Source organism: Microtus ochrogaster, chromosome 22 (assembly GCF_000317375.1).
Source record: "Microtus ochrogaster isolate Prairie Vole_2 chromosome 22, MicOch1.0, whole genome shotgun sequence".
Taxonomy (NCBI): Eukaryota; Metazoa; Chordata; class Mammalia; order Rodentia; family Cricetidae; genus Microtus; species Microtus ochrogaster.
Window position 1 is genome coordinate 7,579,696 of NC_022023.1, and position 16,303 is coordinate 7,595,998.

A 16,303-nucleotide genomic window follows, 5' to 3' on the forward strand; every position below is an offset into this window, starting at 1 on the left:
AGGCATGCTCAGCAGATACAAGGACAAGAATCAAATCTCTAAATTGTGTTAATGAAAGTTATCAGAAAAATAATACGAAAATGATTGAAGAGATAGGAGAAGAAACTAGAGTGAAGAAAAGGGGCATGTGGGGTTCGTCTTTCCTTTTGTCCCTGGTAGCCACCTGCCAGAGAGGGGAAAACGCAGATGAGGTGACAGAATCTTTGGCAGCCATGAGCAAGAATGGAGACAGACCTCCAGGAGACAGAGGTTGGTAAATCAGCTCGGTTTTATTCCAGAGTATAAGGAATATATAGAACTGGGGAGCCTGGGGACAAACCCTAATTTGCGTTAAGTGGCATGCTCCCATCACGCGACGGTATGTGACAGTCGTGTCCTATGGCAGAGTTCCTAACACAAGTCTGTTCAGCAGGAATCTGTGCCAAAGGTCAAGCTAAAGATGAATCAGGCATCTGGTTTAGAGACAGCTTTTAGATAAGGTCAGTCCTCCAGGTCCAGGGACATCCCGCAGATAAGGACAGGTAGAGAGCGGGAAGCTCTGCTGTAGGGAGGGAGCTCCATTTTGCCAAGCTATGAGATAAACTGCTTGACCCTAGGGAGACTGCAATCTCTGACCCGTCAGTAATATCTTCCAACCCAGCACCATAGAAGTAAATTCCTATTGTTACTTACAGGTTTCCCTAAGTCCCCTTGCCCAATTCTCCCACAGCTTTTGATTCCTGCTTTTCAATTTAAAGATTACCTTTAAGATTTCTGCAGGTTTGATATCTTTATTTATCTCTTCTTTCACCGATGAACTAAATAGTTCTCATTAGGAAACTTATGATCTAGGAGACACTTTCTTAGTGATGAAGAACACAATGATGAGAAGATAGACATGGTCTCTACATTGCTAGCATGGCTCCTAAGAAAATACATACACTAAGTGATTATTTTAAAGGCAGTAATTATGCAAAAGAATGCTCTTGGCTGAGTGAGTCAGTAGTCTCTAGCCCATCAAGAAGTTTAATACAGGACATGTCCTTTGCTATAACTGGACTTTATTTCCACCGCTGTCATCCCAAAAAGCTCCCTCCATCTCCACCACCTCTTTCCCCTAACCTCTACCTCTGCCACATTCCTCCCAACAACATGTACTAGCCTGGACTAATTACAGAATAAATAAATATATAGCCTCTCTGCCTAATTTTCTTCTAGTGCTCAAAAATGTCTCGTTTTCCAAGTTCTCACCTTTTCCTCCTAACTTGGATAAGCTCCTTCATTTCTGTAGAATTTCACTTTCTCCATCTACAGAAGTAAGATATTATCAGACTCGTGAGTTTCTTGTGAGGATAAAATGAGATGAGAGTATTTCCAAAAGTGTGATATGCTTCCGATAATACAAGGCTAACATTTCTCGTAAGACACCAAAATGAAGAGGTACTTACACTTCCCTGTTTATGGCTACACTATTCAATTGCTGAGTTAGGGAGCAGGCGAGATGTCCGGCAACATCAGAATGGAAAAAGAAAACATGGTACATATACACAATACAACTTTATCCAGCTGTAAAGAAAAATGAAATCATGAATTTTGAAGGAAAATTGCCAGAGGAGATCATTGTGAAACAAAATAAGCCAGTCTTAGAAAGACAATTACCTCATTCAAACTATGGATTTACATTTTACCTATACTGTATTTATGTTTGTAGGGCATGAAAGAAGGAGGACGAGATCTAAAGGAATGGGAAGTAATGAAGAGAAGGTAATGGGATACACACAACATGAAAGTAGATCAGTGGACTAGTTGAGATGTAGCAAGGTAACCATAGAAAAGAGAGATAAATTTAAAAAAATAGCACACATATATATGCTACACTTTAACTTTCTTTTCTATGATTAAAGGCCCAGATAAAGCCTACTATCTTTCATGCTGACTTTAACAATAAATAAGCACTTGAACTTTGATAGAAATTATTAATGCAACTGTAGCTGAAGTATATTATCAATTTCCTTTTCAATGGACATTTATTTTGATTTGCATTTTCATATTAATGACTTTATACTATTTTCTTCCTTATCCTGATGGTGCCAAGTTAGCTTCTAAAATAATTCATTTAAATGTCAAGCATTAAGCCAGATTCAGACGAACCACTATTGTATGTTTTTAGTTCATTTGTGGTTCCTAGATTTTATGTATAGTCTTAAGATGTCTGTGTATGTGTGTGTGGTGTATGATGTAAAAGTAGAATCAAAACCATCTAAAGGAGCAAAGAAAATTAGCTTAAAAGGGAGAGAATGAAAGTATAGTGTGAAAATTTTCAAGTGTAATGTATGCCAGTATGGAAAGGCCCTTATATTGCATAGGACAATGAAATATATATATATATATATATATATATATATATCGTATATATCAAAAGTTTAAAATATAAATAATAAGAAAGCAAGTCAACCCAGTGCTCCACTGCAGGTCTCATCAGTTGCTGGATGAAGATTCTATGGTGATATTTAAGATATGCTTGAGACTACAGGGCAAGGCCAGTTCAGGAAGCCTCTCCTCTGTTGCTTAGGGTTTTAGCTGGGGTCATTCTTGTGGATTCCCAGGAATTTCTCTAGTGCCAGGTTTCTTGCTAGTCCCATAATGACTCCCTCAATCAAAATATCCCGTTCCTTGCTCTTATCTCTGTCCTTCCTCCATCTCGACTATTACTGTCCCTTATGTTCTCCTGGTCCCTCCCTTTCTTTCCTCCTCTTCTCCTTCCACCCTCCTTTCTCCCCCCATCCCCATGCTTCCAATTTTTTCAGATGATCTTGTTATTTCCCCTTTCCATGTGGATCTATATATGTTTTACTTAGGGTTCACCTTGTTACTTAGCTTCTCTAGGATCATGAACTATAGGCTCAACATCCTTTGCTTTACAGCTAGTATCCACTTAGGAGTGAGTACATACCATGTTCATCTTTCTTGGTTTCCTCACTCAGGATGGTTTTTTTCTAGCTCCCAACGTCCAGCTGAAGAGTGGGATGGGTGAGAATATGAGCAAAGAAGTCAAGACCATCATGGGGACCTACTGAAACAGTTTCCCTGACCTAATGGGAGTTCACCAACTTCAGCAGGACAAGGAAGGAACCAGCATTGGTCCAAACTAGTCCCTCTGGATGTTGGTGACAATTGTATGGCCGGGGCAGACTGTGGGGCCACTGGCAGTGACACCAGGACTTATCCCTACTGCTTGTAGTGGCTTTTAGGGAACCTATTCTCTTTGGATGGAATCCTTACTCAGCCTAGATAGAGTAGGGAGAAACTTGGACCTTCCCCAAATGTGCCTTTTCCTTTCTGAGGAATGAATGGGGGTCGGGGTGATAAGTTGAGGGGATGGGAGGAGGGGAGGAAGGGAGCTGGAATTGGTATGTAAAATGAAAAAAGATAGTTTGTTTTCTTTTAAAAAAATAAAATAAATTTTAAAATAAAATAAAGAAAGGAAGTCAAATGAAAAATGTAAAACTAAGTAAACTCTAAAAGGGATAGTAAATAAATATATCCCAATAGGGTAATGCTAAATAAAATAAGAGGAGTAGATGTCCTGAACTTATCTCAAGATATTAAATATGATTTTAAGGCAAGGTCCCCTCATTTAATGTGAAGACTCTTAATAATCCTCCGCCTCTGCCTCTCATCAGCCTTCAAAGATATGACATATGAAGTGATTATAAATTTCTTACAAACTTTGTATATTATTTAAGCTGGAGAGGGTGCAATTAATACCCAGCATATTTTCAGCAACACTGTCTACGGTTGACATTTGCGCCGATGATTTCAACAGCTGCTGTTTCTGTTTTACGTAGGTGGCAGGATGGAAAATTAAATGAGTTGTATGTTTTCGTTAGCAGGTTTTTGTGTAAGAAAATGAAAGGGTTTTTTTTAATTTATTTATGACTAGATTGTGTTTATTTATTTATTTGTGGAGTATCCAGTTCTTATGGAAGATAAGGAATTACAATACAAAAAATAAACGAGTTTGCCGGCCACATCTCAACAAGTGCTCAAACCCTCACAACGTGTGCTTTTCGAAGCACTTTGAACCTGCCCAGGGCCCATCTCATAGGCTATGAAGACCATTCTGAGGTTCAGCATGAGTGAGGGATGATACTGAATGCTGCGTCTGTGTATGGGAGTGCCTTTAGGCTTTTGAGAGTAGCATCTAATTATAAAGTCACACTCATGCTCTTGCACAGTCATTACTAGTGCTCCTATTCTGTTACCTGAAAACTATATATTGAGTTCCTACTATGTGCAAAGAACTATGGAGACTTCTGAAGGTATAAAGAACAACAACGGAATGATGGCAGTAGTCCACAGCTCAATATAAGTGATTAATCATTGTATAATGATGACTTTGGATATCTTAGAATATATTGTATGAAATAGCTTGTATTGCAATGAATTTTATAATACTTTATTATAAGCAAGGTATGCATGCTTATTAAGCGTTAAAACTTTTTGTGTAGGCTAAGCTCATGAAGGTTTGGGGGCTAAGTTGGAGTCACGCTACCATGACTTATTTGTGTTTATACATAGTGAGTGTTGTAACTGCGAGCTCTTGAGTTAACTGTGGTGTCCCTAGAGTACAAAGGGTGCTGGGGTAAAAATGATGACTCCTGCTGCTCTTAAGCCAGATACTTGACCTTAGCTTTCCTTAAAGACTGAAATAGAGGACTCTGAATAAAACGTTAGAGAAACAGGAAAGATTCCCTTAGTGAAAGTGATTCTAAAAAATTTCATTTTCCAGCCCCAGAATACCTAAAGGAAGTCAGGCTTTTGTTGTGTGTTTAAAGAAAATAAACAAATAAATTAATAACAATAATAATAATAATAATAGTGCAGAGAGAGGCTGCCAGGTATAAAGTTAACATGCAGCTAATTGTGGACTAGTGAAATCTCAGGGTATCTGTCAGGCAGATATACACAATTTTCCCAGTGCAACATCTGCGTTACTGAACATCTTGGGAAACGTCAAGACCAGCCTCAAGTAGAGCTCCAAATGAGAGTGTGTGGGCTTGGAGAAATGACCTGAAAAGGATGAGAACGGCAGGAACAGACCCCTAAGACAATAAGAAAACAAAAACAAAGAACAGCAAAGTGTGTTTCAAATTAAAATCCCCCCAAAATATAATACAATAACAATTAATCTTAAAGGAGAATTAAAGTATCTAAAATAAATACATATACTAATTCCTTAAGAATAAGCACGGTTACTAGGCTTGGGAGTGTCCTTATTATCCCAGTGCTAATAGAAGTAAAGGGAGGAGGTTTATGAATTAAAGGCCAGCCCCAACTATACAGTAAGTTCAATTTCATACTGGGCTACAGAATATGACCTCCCAAATACCACCTAAAACAAAAGCTCAACAACAAAAATCAACCCCAAAATATCGTTTTTTAAAAGGCCTAATTCAGGTGATTAATGCAAGGTTAAAAAAGGTACAAAATAGAAACTAAAATTAGGTAGCATATGTAACCAAAGTATTTCTACAGGATATGATGTAGAAGAAAATGGGAGTTATAGGAAGCCATTAGACAGGGTGGAAGAGTATGAGGTTTAGATAAAGGGAATAATAAAAGTGAGAGAGAAGATATTTTAAGAAGAGCAACCACTGAGACTTTTTAAAAACTAGTCAGGAGTTCAGTGAATGGTTCAGGATGGGTATGACACTCGTCCAAGTGTAATGACCTAAGGATCTGAGTTCTTACATCAATGCATAGCAAATATGGTGGTCAGTGTGTAATTCCAGTACTCAGGAGTGACATGGAGACAGGGCCTTCTCTGCAACAAGCTAGCTGCCTAGACTAGCCAAATGAGCTAGCTCAGGTTCAAGCGAGACACCCTGCCTCAGTACATGGAGTGAAAAATTAGTAAGGAAGATACCCATTGCCTTACTCTGGCCTCCATGTGCATATATTTATATACCTGCACACACTGAGCCCACCCACACACCTGAGAATGAACATACATACGTGCTCACCACACACAAATACCCCTATAGAAAAATCTGACTCAAGAAAAATCATGAGTTAAAAACAAAATATTTTTAAAGAATAGAAATGTTACATGAATTAGAAAAGAATATTTCTTGGAGCACCGTAATTAGACTGATAATAGCCTTGCATCATAAAAATTAATGCAGTGAGACATTGTGACATAGTGTATGTTCAGAATGCTGAGGAAAATTGACAGTAAGTTGAGCGATCACTACCTATACTATTATGCAAGCTTAAGGTGAGTATAGACGGTGTAGGGAAATGCTAAATGGCTGTGTGTTTAATTACCATAGAAATTTATTTCCAAAAGACTATTAAAAGATGAACGCTGATAAGAAAAAATTAATCCAAATAGAAGGATGGAAGTGGTAAAATAAAGAGAAAATCGATAGCTCGTTGAGGTGATTATGAGAAAAGTTTGTTAGTGAAAGTTTCTTGCTGGAGACATTGAGAGCATGAAGGGCTGACTTGATAGTGGATGAAGCCACAATATGTCAACATAGATTAAAACCTCTCACAATGCTAACACAGGAAGCTGGGCTACAATAAAAGCGCTCAGCTGCTCAGTGGATGGACTGTTGAGATCACATGTTTTAGTATTTACTAATAAACATAGCTAATGTGATATTGGTACAAATATCCCAGATCAATATAAAAGGACCCTAATTACATACACCCATATGATCTAGACATATGACTTTGGGCTAGGACATGGTAGTGAGGACAAGGAACAACATTTTAAATATCAAAACAGTAAATAAATCTGGCTGTGGATAAAGAGAAAACATAGATTCTTACTTTTTGCTAAGTTGAAAAATGAACGGGAACATCATTTTGAAAAGCCCAAGTTTGCGTTATCTATGAGAAAACAGTATCCTTTTAGATTTGGAAAAGGAAAGCATTTTTAAATACAAAAATGTGCAGACATTAAAAAAGCATAAATGAATTTCTGTACAGTTAAATATATATGAAGGCTTGGGTTAGTAAAGTGTGAAGTAAATTAAAGAATGAGAGCAAATATAAAGACTGAATGAACATACAGAGGACTAATGGCCGGAATACTAAATACTTCCATAAACAAATAGGAATGTAACTCTGTTTTAAAGTGAACAAAATCAAAGGTTCTAAATTTCACCAGGAAGTACAGATATTCATCAAGAATGAGCACCAAGCTCAGTGGTTGAGCCCTTACCTGGAACGCATGAGGTTCTGGGTTGGATCCCCTACTACACACCCATGCATACAGAGCACACCACAGCAAGACTACAAATAGTCACATGTATTGGACCATACCTGGTTAGACTGTCATCTAAAATACATGACACATAAAATAATAATGAAAATATGGGAGCACATGTTAGTGAGCTAAAATGAAAGTTGATCAGTCAGCAATCTTCAGCTATATTTTGAAGCATCTAAAAAATCCTATGTACCTAAAGAGACAGTGCAGAAATGCTTGTGGAGAATTAGTTTTAGATTTGAAGTAGAATATAGTTGGGGGAGGAGACTGAACCATATTTAGAACACATTTCTATAAAAATATTTTGAAAAAAATGATGACAAAAATAAAAATATTTTAAATCTATAAAGTTGATTGGTGGAAATTATAATTATATATTAGCATGCCATTATCAAATATTTAAAACAAAAGACTGATGAGAGAGTAACACATCACAGAAATAGTTCTGATAATTTTGAGAGCTGAAAAATATTAGCTCACTTGTCATCAGTCAATGGAATTATCTGAGTAACTCAAATTTTTTCACACTTGTCCATAACTGATTGCGTCTTTGGTACAGAAATACTTCTGTGCCTGGGTGAATTGGTTCAAACTGACATTGGGGTGCATGTAACTTCATACTGACTGTCATTTCTGTTGATGACTTAAAAATGAAAAAAGTCTTAGATCCTTCATTTATTTTTAAAAATTTAAATTAATTCAAGATTAATTACTGTGTTTTCACTGCTATTTTTGTTACTAGTTTTATGTCATATAGAAACTGAAAAATACCTATTTTCTCCTGGAGTCTCCAAAGCACGAATACAAATCTAACTGAGCCTATTCTGCATTGAAACTTATTTCTTTGTGTGTCGCTGACCCCAACTGCATTGTGCTTCATGAGAGAAGCAGTTGTGTTATATTTCTTTAGCAGTTCCTAGCATTTGGCCTGTAGTTATGTCTCAACACATTTTGCTGGCACCGAGTCATTCACCTTTGTAATCACACAGGTGATAAAGTGTATTGCTTCTCACAACTTTTGCATTATTTATTTCATAATAAAAAGGTATGTAGATCCAAATATCTTCCTCTTCCTTCTACTCCATCCAGACAAAACTTATATCAAGATATTGTCATTTCTGTGATTAGAAAGTAAATATGTTTATCATCTTTTACTTGCAAAGTTTATAATGTATATTTTATACTTGCTGTTACTAATTGGCTAACGTCAAATGCTAGCCATAGGCTATCATTACTCATATGAAATGTGCAAAACACCAGACAAAAATGTGTGTAGGAGTTTCCCTTTTTTATTTGTTCATGAAGATGGAAACTCTCAGGTTTAAAAGTGTATCTAAGTAGACTCTGATATCTAAGAAATAGTTTCTTATTCTGCTTTTAAACTAATTCTTTAGTGTCTAGATAACAATTTTTAAATGTCACTAATATGCCAGGCAGAAAATTGTAGGTGTGGAATACCAAACGTCTTGATTTAAGCATTCCATTGACCTTGGGTATTCATTCAGAGGAATCACATAGGTATACGTGTGTGTATAGAGATTTATTGAGGTATGAACCCAACACTGCTTGTAAAATTTCATGTTGCATCTCAAACGCAGCTGTAACTGGGAGGCTTCTGCCAGGTGAAAGGTATTAATGGTGAAATTGCGAAGGCCAGGGTCTGTCCAGGTGGTAATCATATGCACATGGAAAGTGTCAGAACTCTCTGTCTTCCTGCGGCTACAGTGTGGCAACTTATTTATCTCAATCAGCGGAGCAATGGGTAGAGACAATTAGGATTAACTGTAGGCAGCTGCCATCCTGTTTGTGTGAGATGCCTGTGTTCCAGGACAGCCCAGGAAAGATGGTTATATAAAAATGGCAGTGAATATACTCAGTTGACATTATATTCCTCTTGAAGCTGAAAACTTACAGTATCCCACTGACTTCCAGTCTTCCTGATTCTTTTTTCCTACTCTGTCATAGATACACATAAAGATGAATTTACATCATCTACATTTTGATGAGCACGTGTAATGCAAGTGTGTACCCTGACAACTAGTGGCTTTCACCGTATTTCCATTTTGTTCCTCCAACTGTCTACTTAAAGACCACTAATTACTGTTAAGTTTTTCAGCTAAATCTAAGGTGGTAGGCAGCATCTATTTTCCGAAGGATCCCATTCTGGAAAAGTGAGTACAGCCTTCAAATCAAATGTGTGGAAAAGGTAATTAGGGGCAGCGGAACAGAAAAATCAGTAAATAAAATGGACAAATACTAAATATCTTGTCCTACTCCTGTTTCCATAATTTAAGAAAGTTCAGATTTATAGGAAAAATGCAAAAAAAAAAAGATTGTGCAATCTGGTAGTCCCCTCAAAATAAGTGAAGAGCCTTTGTTTCACTTTAGGGCATTTATCAGTGGCTTGACACTTAGTAACTTCTCTAACTCTCTATCATCTGATTCCATCTTAAAATGTTACAAAAGAATATTTTAATTTTACACATTAATTTAATGGGGCTATCCTCCACCTAGCCTTCAATATCCTGTGCTTTTTTTTTCCTCTCTCTAAATACTATTTTAACTCCAACATGGCTTGAGGGAGCTTATGTGCAGGAATAATGGATCCTTTTGGCATCACAGCAACAGTGGGTTAGCTGTGGTCCTGCGGGGGAGCTCTTTGAAACCTAAGCAGGTGCGACCATGCATTTATTTGTTGACTCTCTGTGGCACGTTTCCTCCACGGTGTAGAGGGTGTAACGTGGAGAACTCTACACTGGGTTGCCTAAGAGTGTCAAAAGGAAATGAAAGGAAAACAGTGCTTGTAGGAACTGAGCACACAGCGCCAAAGAAACAGCTCTTGGCACAACCCAACCCTGGGCAGCAGGTAGGCATGCCAAAGACGGTTGAAGGAGTCAGGCTACCCTTAGGGGCCCAGAGTTGGCTTTTTAAGATTACTGAATCATTTCACCACAGCAATAGAGTTCTATTAAACGCTCACATATAAAGACCCACAATTAGATTCAAAGCACAGAACAGGGCCTTAAGAACCATCTACCCAGTTTATTTAATGTATACATGAGCCAGAGAGAACAAATAGAAACAAAATCAAAGGTCAGAAACACAATCATGCATTTATTTCTTCCATAACTATGTGGGGCATGTTCTAGGCATACAGTCCCCTGGGACGTGAATAGCAACCCATACTGCCCGGTTCCACCTCCTGTTGCCTCAGAGGTGTCCAACATTTAACAGTCCACATTCTCAGTTGACAGCAATCCCAACCCCTTTGAGGGAGAGACCTCAGCCACCTCACACAGATCTATTACTGGCAGTGTCTTTGCTGAGAGAAGGGAATTCTCTTCCAAGGGTTTGCAGTTGTGCTAGCCGCCTTTGATTCATACGTGCTTATAGTGCCTGTCTTCCAGGTCAGCTAGGAAAGGCTTGATGGATGGGGAGACGTCTATGTATCTGTGTGTTATCCTTTACTGCAATTGGCAGCCAGCTTAAGCAATATCTTTCACTGGGGGAAACACTGTCTCTGAAAATTGACTTTACCCTAAAAGTGCCTGGCTTGATAGTTGAAACTCTAATAAGATAACTGAAGTTGGAAACCTTTCCTGTAAGAGTCAAATGGGAAATTTCTTCAAAGAAACAGTGTTCAGGAGCTGCCATATTAATCTGCCTTTCCCCAGGTGATTGCACAAAGGCGAATTGTCCCTTTAAAACAGGATGTCACTGCAAGAAGAGCTAGAGGAGGGGGACTAGTTTCAAGGCAGCATTAACTTACTTCCCATATGCCAGTTCCCATACTAAAAATACTTCAAACTAATGACTTGGAGACTAAGGACCTTCACGGAGGCATTTGGAATGACTTGTCAGTCTAATAACTTTGCCCTTTGTCTTGGGCCAGTCTCCTAGGAAGTAAACTTCCTCTATTGCAAGCTGTGGACAAGGATGCAACTTTGCTTGGACCAGAGTAGTTGAAAATGGGGAAGCAAAGGAGGCGTTTTCTAGTCATCTTAGTGGTCATCTTGGATAACCTGATTGGGATTTGGGCTCCAGGGACACCTGTTTGTTCCTCCATGGCCAGAGCCGTAGCGCTCCGCCTCTCCCTCGTGCCCAGCCACTCTGGCATTGTCTGGTACACCTGTGAGACTGTGTGAACGTCTCTAGGTGGCCGCTGCCTTCAGCACGTATTGTCAAAACAGAGGGAAGTCAAACAGCCAAGCGAGGCGTGCCGTTGAAGTGAGAGCCGGAGGTGTGCTGCGTCTGTGGAGTTAACCGCGGCTTCCCTTCCTTCTCACACACATGGAGTTTGGAGCTGAAGAACCGCAGCCCGACACTTAGCCAAGTGGATGTGTGTGAGCCGGCTCTGAAGGTTGCTCCGCCGCCTCTCCCGGACCTCCTGCTGGCGGGATGTAAATATACCTGCAGACCGGCCAAACAGGATTGCCTCCCCCCACACCAACCCCTCCCTCCTCCCACCCTCTCCCTGGCTAACCAGCATGAGAGGATCTGAGAAAGCAACAGTCCGCAAGTGACAGCTCCAGCCGGATTCCGCTCGGCTCAACCTCCGTGGGAAGTTGATTGTGCTGAGGCTTTCATTGTGAATCTCCGTTGGCATCGCTATGTTTGCCTCGATCTGGTATGCCAAGAAGCTGGGTCGCAGGTTCGTGCACAATGCCAGGAAGGCGAAATCAGAGAAGGTATGGAATAAGTGGGGAGGAAGATCGCCTTACGGATGTGCCAAGCGCCTGCTCTGGGCTCTTGGTCTGAATACAGACGCAGCAGCCTTTATTAGCTGGTTGTGAGAACCTGGCTCACACTGGGAATGTGGTCCATGGCACTCAGGAAGGGGCAACTCTTAGAGCCTCGTCCTGGAGGGAGGGGGGAACATTCAGGGTTGATCAGGATCCCTGGCTATTCCAACTGTTTGCCCAAAGCCGCGATTGATAGGGTCTCCACAGAGTCAAGGATTCCCTGGCATTGCATCGGATTCTAGCAGGGGAGCAGCTGCAGTCTGTGCTTGTTGGGGGAGCTCAGTAGTAAACTTGTTGCTGTACTGCATTATTTTTATTACTGTGATCTTTGGTTCTGTGGGAGCATTATAAATACCCGTGTCTTTCTCTAGTACATGCGTTCTAGCCTGTGTCCTGGGAGACTTACAGTAACACACACCAGACCTCACAGGACTGCTTGATATTGTTCCCACTGAACAGAAAGCTTCAGTACAAAAGTGTTTACAAGGAGCATGGATTCTATGTTCAACCGGCTCCCGGTCTCCCTTTAGAGAATGGCTCTGTAGCTCTTGAATTTTGCAGAATGAGTTTCCAGATCATCTCCGTACAGATTGACCCCCTTAGTTTTGTTTCTCTAAGAAATTAAGATGGCCTGCACAGTCCCAAGGTACATCACAAACCTGAACATGACAGGAGATACTGGTTTGCATCTTTGATTTTTCCAGTGGTTTCTGAGACACTGGTCAAAAACTGCCACATCTTGGAAATCAGTATCCCATTTGGTAGGTGCTGGGGAAACTTCCAGCAAACCTAACAGAATCTTGTGAAAACCCACATTGTCTATACTACTCTGAGGATGTATTTTTAGCCCAGATCCCTTCTGCCTTTCATACATTCCTGAGACTGACTCGGGATGACTCTCGGGGTCTGTGGTACTGTTCTTCCTCTCAACTAAGAAGATGCCATAGCTGTAACATTTCGTTTGTTCTGTCAGAGGAGGGTGTTGATAAAACACAAGAACCCAAGGGAAACCAAGAGAGGATTACAATGTAAAAAGAGCAATGTCTTTTCTCTTTAGGGCTGTAGCCTTTAACGGTGTCAGTATCCAAATGCTGTCTCATGATAGCCAGCTTGTTCTTCATTGACTCTTTTGGTGAAGAAGGGGTGGGAAGGTTTGGGGTAACATAGGTCCCTTCCACATTTTCTATGTCATAAACGGCAGACTTACCGTGTTCCAAGACATTTGGTTGGGGGTTTTGTTTATGTGCTTCTCAAGTAATTTTTAAGGAGAGACTTATGAGAAAAAAAAAAACCTACTTAGAATTCTATTAGAGTGCTTTTTTTAAAAAAAGAAAAGTGTTCCCCCCCCCATAAAAATTATAGGCTATATGGATAACAAGGCTCTGAAAGGCACTGGCACTGGGGGATAATGCCTTCTGGCTAATTAGTATGCAAAGAAAAGTTGACTCTTCCAATGCCATTTAATTCAGGTTTGGACCTGAATGTGGGGATAGCAGCTGTGTGTGCAGGACTTGAAAGGCTGTTAATCTAACAGTGTCTTGGGCTCAGCTTTGCCAGTATATGAAGACGGTAGCAAGGGGCCTCCGAATGTCCTCTTCGTTTGCAGACTGTATAATGTCTAGAACAGGCAAGAAAAAATCGGGAGTGAGGCTAAAGGACTTTCCTTCCTTATCTTACTCAGAGGGCAAGATGCGTTCAGGCCAGGAAATCAGCACCAACTGAAGTTCTGCTGTCAGATTGGTAAAGACCAAAAAAAAAAAGCAGATTCATGCTCGTGCCCTGTGTGAGCCAATAGGGCTAGGAGGGGCTAATTTCGTACATTAGGTGCTGATGTCTCCTAGAGTTTGTATTTTGGGAGTTCCTGGAATAAATTAAAAGATAGGCTTCCTAGAAAAATGTAGCCATTCCGTCAATGCCCGGTGACTGGCAATAGTTTATTGTGCACACTGTAACAAACAACTTCCTGAAACAAATGATTACGAATTAGTATTTTCTGCCCAAAGTAGCACACCTTGAGAAGGAAGTTGACAAATAGTGCCACAGGCTGCAATAGCTAAGGAGGTAAATCTAGATTATGAAAAGGTGATCATTTTACTATCCTTTGTGAAGTGTGCCTCCTCCCCGTATAACCAGCCAGTCCACACTAACCCTAGTCCTTTCATGCTATGCTATCATGCAGATTTGAACTCGATAGTATTTTTCTCAAGATGAGGATTGATCGAAGAGTTATTAGAGAATATAAAAGCCTAAATGGCATCCTAAAGATACAGTATGCCTTGATTTCTGGTTGTTTAGCCTATTGCTTGACCTCAGTTAAAGGCCAGTACAATACACAAGAGTTGGATGATGTCTGTTATATTGTTACATGTTATATCTTATCAATAACCTCTATCTGCACACTGTCCCTCAAGCTGTTTCCTATATGAGATTTAGTTTGACCTTCATATCCTCTAGGATATGCTATTTTTCTAGAATTCTTGAGGATAGATTGGCTAGCCCAAGGTTACAGTAACTATCAGTGCTGGGATTTGAACTCAGATCATCCTAAGCCATTTCTAAACTATATTTTTGGATCTCTTGCACTGTCTACCACTCTCATAGCTATCCAGGGTCTCCTAATATGGTTTTGTCCAGATAAGTTAAACATTGTTGCTGATCTTGGCCTTCTTTTTTGAATTGGAACTTCCAAAGTCATGAAGTTTCCAGAATCAAAGTGTGTGACTTTTTCAACTCAACTGCCGTGCTTCAGATAAAGTGATACCTGCATCGTCTGAAATAGAGAAGTGCCTGTCCTATTAATGATTTTTCACTTAGTGCCCGTTAGTTGGACAAATGCAGCAAGGTGTTTCTTGGCAGCTATTTTTCTCAATACATAGCTTGTAATGGTCAAATCTTAATAACCTAAACATTGACGTTTGTACTCATCGATCTTCCTTACAGAATTCAAAGATGTCTTTCATAAAGAAGGACTTAAATTTTAGTCAATTATAACTGTGCTTCTCTTTAGGAGTGAGTCAAAGATGTTAGCTAATTCATATTGCTATTTTCTCCCAAAAGTGAAAAGCCAAAGACTCTTTGTTATTCTTTCATTGTAAGGATGGTTGCGTGGGCCAGTAAATTCTTGAACGAAATTACCCTAAAAGTGGTAATGTGCTCTCAGAGAGCGTGGTCAGAGCACAGCATCGTTGTTCAAGTAGTTATCTCCCCCCTCGTCTAGATCCCTCGTGATTAGTTGGGAAGCTTGTATTTCTCTTTTATGCATGTTGTGACCTTTCACCGTAAGTCTCTTAATTTAGACCATTTCCAGATTGCTTTACTCTAAACGGCTAGATGCTACATCCAAGATATATTGAAAATGCAATTTCAGGTCACACAAAAATGCCAGAGTATTGAAGTACTTAAAGTTGTGAACCTTTGTCGATTGTTTTTATTTTCATTTTTATGCATTTCTTACTACTTTGAGGGGGAAAATTGAAAAGTGCTTGCATGTGCATTTAGAGGAGACTATTATAACATGCTTCATCTACTAAAGGTAACCATGGTAACCATGGATAAACAGCCGTGTAAGATAACCTCCAAGTAATATAACAGTCTGAGCCCACTTTTCCTGACGTTAGGCCGTTTTTACCCTTGAGAACTTTCCCGAAAGTTAGCATACTAGAAATCCCTTTCTTCTTTTCTAAATGCGGCACATTAATTCAGTCTAAACTGAAGCAAAGGACAACCTAGTGATGAGGCTGTCAGCAGTGTGGCCAAAAAGAAAACATTATGACCTTGGTGATCCTGGCAGGATATAAAGAGCATTGGGCTTGGATGGGGACTTAACAGAAGGCATCGGCTAGTCTTGTTCTTTGGCATCCAGCCTGAAGCCAGACATTTGGCTTAGACAACCTCAACGTTCTTATCCGTCAAATGGAACTGTCACCTCTATTTTTTTAAGAATGCTGAACATAGATGTTTTCAGAATAAAAGCAGAATCCTTTTCTGTTTGCCATCATGTCTTGCTCCCCTTCTCTGAGCACCTACATTGAGATTCCTAACCTCTAAGCAAATTCCCAATTGCCCCATTCTTTCCACTAGATTTGAAAATTTGGCTTGACCTGTTCAACTAGCTATTTGACCACATCCTAGCTCTAAGGTTTATTAGCTTTAAATTCTTGAAGGGATAGCATCCTTAATGGGAAACTCTATGGCATCACAAGCTCAGAAGGGATGGCCCATCATTCCCCACAATATTGGTTGTAATCACCTTCATGTTTCTGTAATTCCCACCCAGTTATTTCAAAAAGGGGTATTTTCA

General features: G+C 39.7%; 1 protein-coding gene across 8 annotated transcripts in view; it reads left to right on the top strand.

Moving 5' to 3' along the window:
* The window catches only part of Dlg2 (discs large MAGUK scaffold protein 2), a 1,686,730-nt gene that overhangs the window by 863,657 nt on the left and 806,770 nt on the right, over positions 1-16,303 (top strand). The window contains exon 1 of one of the 8 annotated variants that reach the window (XM_026784318.1): positions 11,417-11,949. The exons of the other annotated variants lie outside the window; for them this stretch is intronic. Within the exon in view, the coding sequence (XP_026640119.1) occupies positions 11,872-11,949 (78 nt within the window). The 5' untranslated portion in view covers positions 11,417-11,871. Of the gene's footprint in view, positions 1-11,416; positions 11,950-16,303 lie in introns of those variants that run through there. 8 annotated transcript variants of the gene reach the window in all.